The sequence below is a fragment of the Toxotes jaculatrix genome, chromosome 20, assembly GCF_017976425.1.
Source record: "Toxotes jaculatrix isolate fToxJac2 chromosome 20, fToxJac2.pri, whole genome shotgun sequence".
Lineage (NCBI taxonomy): Eukaryota > Metazoa > Chordata > Actinopteri > Toxotidae > Toxotes > Toxotes jaculatrix.
Window position 1 is genome coordinate 6,411,217 of NC_054413.1, and position 9,707 is coordinate 6,420,923.

Consider the following 9,707-nt stretch of genomic DNA (forward strand, 5'->3'; position numbering starts at 1 on the left):
CTTCTTCCACTATTGTCTCACATTTTAGATCAAGCAGCTAATCATTTAATCAATTATTTTCTAATTGATGAATTAAAAAATAATCTGACGACTAATCGATGATGAAAATTAATGCTTTAATACAACCACACAGCAAATTGTCGGTACTCCTGCAGCTCCTCTATAAAGTTCAAGATTTATAACGTTAGTTATCAGCCTAAACGATGAGTAAACTAAGTTAAACTTTGTGTTTACCTTCCACGAACTAGTAGTAGTATGTATCCCGGATGTAGCAGCGGCAGGTAGTCTACACAATGTGATGTTAATTTTGCTGTAAACGATTAACTAAACCAGCTCCAGGTCCGCTGAAAATTGGTTTGGTCAGTTCAGTCCAGTTTTCAGGTCCCTGCCTCGAAGAGCGCAGTCCCAGTTGCTAGGCAACGGGTCGCTCGGCTACATCCATGACTGCAGGTCGCACAACTTTGACTTCATCCAGCAAAATGGTTTCTCAAGAAGAAACGTTATTTCATTTAATAAAATATATTTTAAAAAACGCCTATGCGGTTAAACATAAGACAGTAGCTAACCCTAAGGACACTGAGGTCATGTCCTTGTCCTTGGTGTTTTTAACTGTACATTAAGAGGATTTATGAATCACTTTCTACCGTTTTTTTTTTTTTTTTAACGTGTAGCCTATTCAGTGAAAACCAAATGTTTCCAGAAGTGTTCAACACGACATAACAGAATAGAACTAGAACTAATAATCACTAAATCACACACAAAAAATACATTTACTGAAGCTTTAAGCCCTGGTCAAACATACTGTACTTAAACTCGGGTCAGACAGGGGTAATTTTAAAAATAACTGATAATTAACAATCCCACATGTTATACAAATCAAGAAATGGAGTTACTTAGACTGCCATGGTATTAAATGAGACAACTACAGATATACTCAGTTTATTGTATAAAAATTAAACTTACCACCATACAAATATTTCATATTAGCCAAAAAGTATAAATATTTACATCCACAATCATTTATGTTTTTTTTTTTAGAATGTTTCTATGGGGGATAGTAAATGAATTGTGGCATTTCTTTGGTATTTAGCCACTTTCAGAAGCAAAACCTAACATTAAATTTAATTATGACACAAACTATACAATGTGACAATGACAAAAACTCATTTATAAATTGATCCTTATGAACCTCATAAGTTTAAAACATGAATTAACACAAACACACCAGTCTACAATTCAGCCATTTCAGATGCAGTATTTCAGAAGGCTTCAGTCATCATACTCTCCAACTTCTCCTCTTCTGCAAGAATGGGCACAGTAAATTTTCCAGTGAAATACTGCATTTCTATCTTTCCTGACTCATGTGCCAGGGCTATTCCTGAATATGTGTTTTGTTGTCCTGAGTCTCCAAACACAGCCATGGCTGTCACCCTGAAAACAAAAAACACACACCTGATATTAACAAATGATATGACAAGTATTAAATTACTCGCACCTTCATCACTCCTGCCTGTCTGCCGTTACCTATCCGCAGGCATCCTCTCGGTGACCACAGGCTCTGTGTCATTTTTCAGCAGGTCCCATACGTGAACGCTAGAGGCTGCATCTAGCACACAGAAGACTGCCGGCCTGGTTTGGGCCCACTGCAGTGAGACCACTGGTTCACCTGATGTACTGTTTTTCCACTCTGCCACAGGCTGCTCATGGCTGACTGCATGCAGCCTGATGCTCCCATCCCCACAACCCACCTGGAAATAGGGCAAAGGAAAGGAAGGCACATGCATATTTTCTAAAGACTAAAGTACAAATTAGAGCTTTAGAGGTGCAGGTATGCACATTATTTTACATGTGGACAGAGGTATATTCTGTCTCCCCGTTTCCAGTTTAGATGCTAAGCTAAGCTAACTGGCCTCTGGCTGTAGCTTTATTTAGCATACAGACGTGAGTGATATCAATCTACTCATCTAACTCCACACAAGAAATAACCATATTTGCCAAAATATTGAACAATAAAAAAAGTGTGCTCTCACCAAAAACAAGTTTTGTCTGAAGGGAGAAAAGTGGATTGAGCTGACATCCACAGGTCGGACTCCAGGCTCCTGAAACCTGTAAAACTTTGGAGGAGCCTTCAAACCGTGACTTGTTCCATGATTGACTAAACCCTAGGATAGAAAAAACATGTCCACTGTCTCATTATTAAACAGTGGCAGCATTTCCTGAATATTTTGAGAAGGTTTATTTGAAAATACATTATCCCAGGCCAGACAAGACTATGCTCACCACATTGGTGCCAATAAAGAAATGATTGGAGTCGGCTGGAAGAAACTTTAAATGAAGAGTCTGTAACGGCCCTGTTCTCAGTGCATCTCGAGGTGATGCCCTGAGAGACAGACAGAGAAAGAGAGGGGGGGGGGGGGGGGGGGGGGATGACAAAACCAGAGGTCAAAGGTTACAACATTCCCTGCCAAAAACAAACCGTGCAACACTGGAATATGACACTGCATCACATTCACACTGTAGATATATGACCGCAGATATGTTCCCATCGAATGGTGTGGTGACAAAAACAACAGCCCACAGTACATAACAAACAAGATCGTATGACCACGAAAGAGCAGCTGTGTTCCAGTGGGCAAAGACATTGTGGGGTATTTTGAGCCCGGTGGCTGGCAGTGACGGATGCATCACAAGCTATTTATCAATCGCACCTCTCAGCAGTGAGGAGGGAGGAGCTGTGAAGCAACTTTACTTTGCCTCCAGGCCGGAGTCCTGGAAGAGGCAAAGAGAAAGGTTAAAGCTGGTACCACATGTGTGAGAAAGATGAGTAGGTCTGTGGAAAAAGAACACACTAAACGTTTCGAAACGTGATTGTGTTACCTAGATCTGTTGGAGAGCCAGCCTCGTTGGCCTTTGGGAGTTCCACTACCACCTACAGGACACAGACAGAAAATCCAGCAAGCTCATCATGGCATATCTTTGCTGTCTATGTAGAGCTATTTGTATATGATAGGGCAACAACTCTTTGATATACAGACGACCATCGGTTTATTACTTTGATGTATTATGTTTTACTTTGATACTGACAAGAACTTAAAAATGTGATGATTCTCATGCAAGTTCTGGAAATATAAGCAGTGTCTTTTTTTCTTTGATTTTCCTTAAACTCTTCTGCCAGTTTGAAAATCTCTGGTGTAAAAAAAAAATATGTAGAATCCACTCTGCTGCCCAACCTACCCAGAAATTTAATACCCCGCTTTCATCCAAAGAAGCCAGCTGGAATGACAATCCTGACGACTCTGGATTATGAAACAGAATAACACTTAATGAAATATAGAGCCAACTGTGAATGGCAAAAACGTATGTCACATTTATAAAATGATACACGAGATCTTAAATCACTGTGTTAACCATTGCAATGCCATTCCATACCTTCCTCAGATGCCAAAAGGGGGACCTCTGGCCTCAGGCCCCCTGCTACAGTAGAGGGGACAACTTCTACAGATGTCACAGATGAGAAATGGCCTGAGCCAGCCATCACTGCATCTGCGTTGACAAGGTTGACAAAAGAGAGCATATCAGCACACACTGCATCATCACGACTGTTACGTAAGAAAACAGCCTCTGAAGTGAGAGAAAGGGCAGAGGCAGCCCTGAATGACTGTGAGTAGTTAATAAGGATGTTTGCTTCACATTGCCTGCTGACATTCATTTTCTTGGGACTGCAGTGCAAGGAATGAAATACACAACAACAAAGATGACCAAGTGAAACAACCAAGGGCTTTACATTCTTTACATTCAAAATAAAGGCAGACAAGAAAAGCTCTGTAAACATATGCTTGGTGTAAGGTTGCAGAAATGTTTATGACCAATGACATGGTATATTTTCATGGAAATCAGCACCTTCTTTTTATAATGGCAAGATTTGTAGTAACAGAGAGGAACACAGAACTCATTGGTTTTATTTTCTCAGTCACCAGTGTCTGTATCCATGTACTGAAAAAAAAAAAAAAAACTTGTATTTGAGACATACCTGTGGAGAAAGTAGGCTGTCTGAAGGTCCACTCATCCTCCCCTATCTTCAGGCGGTAGTGGTTACCAACATGCTCCCTCAGGTCCCACAGCACTACCGAGCCAACTGATGTACCAGCAAACACCAATATGGCCTTTCCAGGGCTGAAACAGCAGCACTGCACCTTAGACCGAGAGCATTGAAAGGGGTTAGTAACACTATCTTTTCAAGCTGGACCTTTTGAGACATTTTATTTTCTTTTATTTTTCCTTACCTTTAGGCAAGCACAGCAACAGGGCCTGCTGTATAATGTTTACTGTGGTGAAATTGTTAACTCCAGTAGTAGAATTAAAACTTGTCTTGTACCTCAACAAAATATAGATCTCAAGTCAATACAATTTACTGGTAATGACAAATACTAGTCTTGCTCATGTCAGGTGTTAAAGTCTATGTACAACCCTAAAAGTAGGTTTTGTTTTATTGTGATTTTATTTATTAGCATTTATTACAACTAACTTTGCTATAACTTAAAAAAAAGGAACCAGAAAATGTCACCTCAGATTCATAGACAAGGATCTTCTGAGGTCTGGATGGTTCCCAGATGTTCCAGATGCAGATGATGGTGCAGCTGTCAAGGCGCACAGCACTGGGCTTAGCTGTAGGCGTGTGGACTGACATCATGGTGTGCCTCTGGACCTGAGAGAAGTGCACCAGGCTGATGTGGCGATCTGGGAAGGAACAGGAAGGGCTAAATGCTTACTGTATTCATGTGCATGTGCTGGTTTATGCAGCATATTCTAAACAACAACTACCTTCATAACAACTATTAAACACAGTACTGATAAGAATTCAGTGATTTGGGACTAATCTGGCTGTGTGTACCATAAAGAAAAGGCAACTTAGTGTTGAGCTGTAAACTTCCATCGCTGAAAGACAATGTGTCTGTTTGAGTCCTCAACTTCCTCAGGGACTTTCTCTCAGCTTGATCCTCTTCCAACAGGACAACCATGACCTTGATTCAGTCACAACACACAACTGAAGTCAGTCAAGTGCAGCAGACACAAAAAAATTTTCATGAAGTAAAGAACTGTAACATTCGTTAAACTGTATATGAGGATGTGTACAAAGACAACCTGTGAGGCTGAGTGCAGAAATGCTGTCAGACGCTGGGAATCAAAGTTCATTTCATGCCTGTTTTTGTCTCGTGCTTCCTGGGAGAGGTTTGGATCTGTAAAAGCATGGTAAACACCATTACTAAACTCCACATGTAAACACTGAATCCATTATAGAATTATCTTGGCGTTGCCTCACCCCCACAGGCTCCATTGTACTCCGGAGGATGCTGTGTCCACTTCTCACACACCTCTATCTCCTCTGTTTGAATGTCTCGATCTGCATTATCCTCATTACACTGAACATAAGCCTGTCAAGGAAGAAGTTCTCATGTGTTATTGGGGCAAGGACTTGGACCCAAATGCACAACCCCACAGACGAAATCAAAATAATAGGTTTATTCTTGCAAAGTATCAAACAATAAGCACCCAAAACGTGAATACAAAATCACTCTTATTGAGGAAAAATACTAGACTATGAAATTCACCAAACAAAGCAGCAACAAAACAAGACAAACGATAGAAAGAACAAAGTATGAACGAGACCCGACGAGATGAGGGATTTGCTGGTTCTACTGATGTGAGATAGGACGAAAGACATGAGACAAGATGTAAGACCAGGGTAAAGACGAACTAAGCAGAACAGAGGCAAATGACGAGACTTAAATACACAAGGCAATGGGCAACAGGTGAAACCAATTAGGGCGGGGCAGACAATCACAAAGGCTGGAAACGAGACAAAGACAGGAAGTACAACAAGACAAGATACACAAGGGCAATGATTTCAAAATAAAACAGGAACTATAGAAAAAAAGCCTCCCTTAGGGGCTAGTCATGACACTATCGGTATTTCTTAAAGAGAGAACATGGATTATTTTTCTTTTGTCTTTTATAATTTGGTTGCAGGTATCTATGAAGAGAAAGACACAACAGAATAAACACTGACCTGTTTGGTATTTGCATTTCCAAAGGTTCTAATATACATGTCATATTCACTGACAGGTGGCAGATCCAAAAGGGAGAATGTCATTGAGAAATCCAGATCGATTAAGCGAAGCAGCTCTGTGCTGCGTTTCCTGTAAAAAAAAAAAAAGAAAGAAAACTAAGATTGAAGGTACAAATAAAAAACACATATGTTATGCTATGGGCTTGGCAAAAGTGCTCCAAGCCATAAAAAATGTTTACAATACTGATTCCTCCAGAGGTATCTAGGCCCATTACAATGATCCATTTTCCATTTAACATGAAAAAGTTAACTTACTTCTGTTTTGTGGCAACTTTCTTGCTGACTTCACGCTGTTTTGCTGCCACAAAGTCAATAAACTTCCCACGCTGAGAGGCTCGACTCTGGTTCTTTTCAGATCCTATAAAGAGAGCAGTAAGAAAATATCATAAATTTGCACAAAACCCCTCAGGATTAAGTGAGTGTCTTCCAATCAGACATGAAGTATGAAGTAATACAAATATGGATAGACTGTAACATGGGATAACACCAAGTGCAAGCATCAAAGGATAACTCTCAGGAAGATAAAGAATAAAGTGGAATTGCACCTCTGGACTGTTTAGGCCCGTCTTCCTCCTGTCTGCTTGTACTTTGTCTGGACTGAGCTGTTCCAACTCTCTCATTCTCTTCATTCATTGCTTTCTGAATAGCTTCTATCTCTTTTCTCTTTTGTGCCTCAAGTTCCTCTTTTTCTTCTTCCACTTGTGGAAACTCTGGCTCCTTCTCATCTTCATCCTCATTTTCACTCTGATCCACCTCCTCAAAATCTTCCTCATAATCCTTAGAACAGGGAAACAAAATCCATCACTTCTTACATATATGTTTAATTCAAAATAAATAAAAAAAAAACTAAGATGCCATAACCACATATTTCACACCTTATAAGAATAAAACTAAATGCACTCTGAATACTCACCAGTTTCTTAGAATGTAAATCGATTACAGCATGCAAAAGTAACACAAAAATAAGAACGGAAATGTTAAAAAACCAAACATTTAAACATAATGAGAAAACTAAAAAAACAACACAATTTAGTTCTACAACATATATCTGATTTCATAATTTTTTTGTTTTACCTCAAAATCATCTTCATATTCTTGGTGAGCCAAATCTTCATCATTCACAACCTGAAGATGTGATAAAAATACATGAAGTAGGAGATAGTTATATACTAATACAATATTTCAGTAAAGCATGCAGAAGCTCCTTGCAATGGTGTTGCACTCTAATAAAGGTTAAGCTGAAAGTTGAAGAAACAGACTGTCAACGGTTCAGTAAGGAGTACAGACAGCTGGTGGCTCACAGACCCAGATGCTGCAGTATGAGCTGAGATGAGGTTTGCAAGCAAAGCAAAGTGTAGCTGCGAGATTGAACTCCACTGCGTCCGGTATCATTTTATAATGCCTATGGTTTGCTAGTTACCAACAGAAAGAAGAAAACCAAACAAAAAAAAGTCCCCAGAAATGCAAGAGCAGATTTTTTTTTCCCTTAAAGGTTGTAAGCAGGGTCACCAAACTGAGCATCTTACAGGCTCCTCTGTGTCTCCTAAATCTCTTACTCTAGTTGTCCAGTGCTCAGATACAAGGTCAACTTCCTGGATTGCAGAGGTGATGTGGGAGAAGAAAGTCAGGGAATCCACAGTAACAGATCAATGCAATGAAGGATATTCAGGCAATTTATGGGTCTACTAACCTCTGTTTGTACTGTATTGGTCTCATGTGCATGGCTCTTGTCTGAGGTTGATTTCTTGGAGCTGGTCCTCTCTCTGTGATTTCTTTCTAGGTCATCTTCTTCTCTGTGTCTTCTCTCTCTCTGTTTTCTTTCTGGATCTTCTTCCTCTCTGTGCCTTCTCTCTTTGTGTTTTTTCTCTAGATCTTCTTCCTCTCTGTGCCTCCTCTCTTTGTGTTTTTTCTCTGGATCCTTTTCCTCTCTGTGCCTTCTCTCTCTGTCTCTCTCACCACGATGATGCCTTTCCTCTTCACCTGACCCCTTCAAGTCCCGGTGAGCCCTGGATTCACTGTCATGCTTCCGCTTTTCATCCTAGAGAGCACAAACCAATCAACACAAGAAGGACAATGTCACCAAAGGACTTTGACACAAGTACGCTAACCTGTAAAGGTCACAAATGTATCCAAAACAGAGCAAAGATATTCATTAATTGGTTTACCTTTCCTTCCAATGCAAAATTGTGATGGACAATTAATATTAATGCAGACGCTTACATGATATCCTCTCTCTTTGTGTCTCCTTTCTTTCTCCTCTTTATATCTTCTGTGTTCTTCTCTGTACTCTAAAATCATAAATACAGAAATATTGACCTCATGTTGACACCCTAATTCTGTATATATTCTCTAAATATGTATAGAGTTACCTCTTTCCTCTTTCCGTTCCGAATGCCTCATGTCTCCATGTCTTTCTCGACTTTCTTTGTCATTCCTCTTTTCTTCATAATCATCTTTGTGTCTGTCTCTCTCCCGATGACGGTCTCTCTGTTCTCTATCATACCTTTCCATCCGATCCCTTCCGCCTTCTCCACTTTCCTCATGTCTCCTTCTCTCCCTCTCAGTCCTGTGCTCTCTGTCCCGTTCCTCTCTCCTTCTTTCCCTGTCTCTCTCTTCCCCCCTTTTGTCCCTGTCCCCCTCATTGTGTGTGTCTCTCTCCCTTACCCTATCTTTCTCCTTATCTCTATGTCTTTCCCTATCCTGCTTTTCCTCTCTATCCCTCCTCCTGTCCCTATTCTCTCTATAATCATCACTGTACTTATTTCCATCTACCAGTCTGTCCCTTTCCTTCCTCTTCTCCTTGTCTTTGTCCCTCTCATCTCTTCTGTCCCGTTCTTTATCACCTCTCCTGTCCCGTGAGCCCTCTTTTCTTCGCTCAGCATATCTGTCCTTTCCGTCTTCATCTCTTCTCTCTCTTGTACTCTCCCTTTCCCTGTGTTTGTCTTGCTCTCGTCTGGACTCCTTCTCTGAGTCTCTGTGGCGTCTCTCTATGGATTCCCCACCACGGTGCTTTCTTTCATTGTCATCTCTCCTCCTGACATAGTCATCACCATGTCCGTCCACCTAAAAAATGAAATCATAAATTTAGTGTCATCATGTGGATGTTCATATATTATCTGTGTTAGAAAGTCAGAAATCCTTTCTGCAGTGCTTTTTAACTCACTCTGCTTACCCTGACATGTCTTCTCAGGTCAGCTGGTCTCCATGTGTCTTCCTTGGTTATTTTCTAAATAAATACATTATCGTGTGTTTACTAAATGCACATTTCAAAGTACATTCAACGACGAAAATATATCAACAATATGTTAACAACCCCCTAAGAAACTGAGACGTTCATTTCCTAGGATAACGTTCTGTCTACAGCAAAACACTTGCCTCCTTTGGCCTGCATAGTGTAAGAACAAAGAAAAAGCACTTACCTTGTCACTATGCATGTTCTCATTTGTGTTTTTTTTTTTATTTGTGGGGTTCTTCAATCACCGTAAACTAGCTCATATTTTTGTAATGACGCCGCCATGATGGTAAATCTCTAGCGCGCAAGCGCAGTTGGTCGAAACCAAGGAGATCGCGTCACTTCGGC

At 40.4% G+C, this 9,707-nt stretch overlaps 1 protein-coding gene across 2 annotated transcripts; it reads right to left on the bottom strand.

Annotated features, from left to right (window-relative positions):
- Positions 1 to 931: 931 nt before the first annotated feature.
- Positions 932 to 9,654, bottom strand: dync2i1 (dynein 2 intermediate chain 1). 2 transcript variants are annotated; one of them, XM_041065259.1, is made up of 23 exons: positions 9,547 to 9,654; positions 9,300 to 9,353; positions 8,497 to 9,190; positions 8,348 to 8,415; positions 7,818 to 8,165; positions 7,654 to 7,719; positions 7,202 to 7,252; positions 6,673 to 6,904; positions 6,383 to 6,485; positions 6,068 to 6,197; positions 5,321 to 5,432; positions 5,143 to 5,237; positions 4,892 to 5,021; positions 4,565 to 4,737; positions 4,031 to 4,193; positions 3,430 to 3,543; positions 3,235 to 3,296; positions 2,878 to 2,929; positions 2,709 to 2,769; positions 2,281 to 2,380; positions 2,031 to 2,162; positions 1,525 to 1,748; positions 932 to 1,431 (listed from the first exon to the last, which is right to left on the bottom strand). In XM_041065259.1, exons 1-23 carry the CDS (start codon positions 9,559 to 9,561, stop codon positions 1,260 to 1,262), a joined length of 3,351 nt encoding a protein of 1,116 aa, XP_040921193.1. In that variant the 5' UTR covers positions 9,562 to 9,654; the 3' UTR covers positions 932 to 1,259. The 2 variants fall into 2 exon arrangements, with proteins under 2 accessions (XP_040921193.1, XP_040921192.1); XM_041065258.1 differs by having other exon boundaries at positions 9,291 to 9,353.
- Between the last annotated feature and the right edge of the window lie 53 nt (positions 9,655 to 9,707).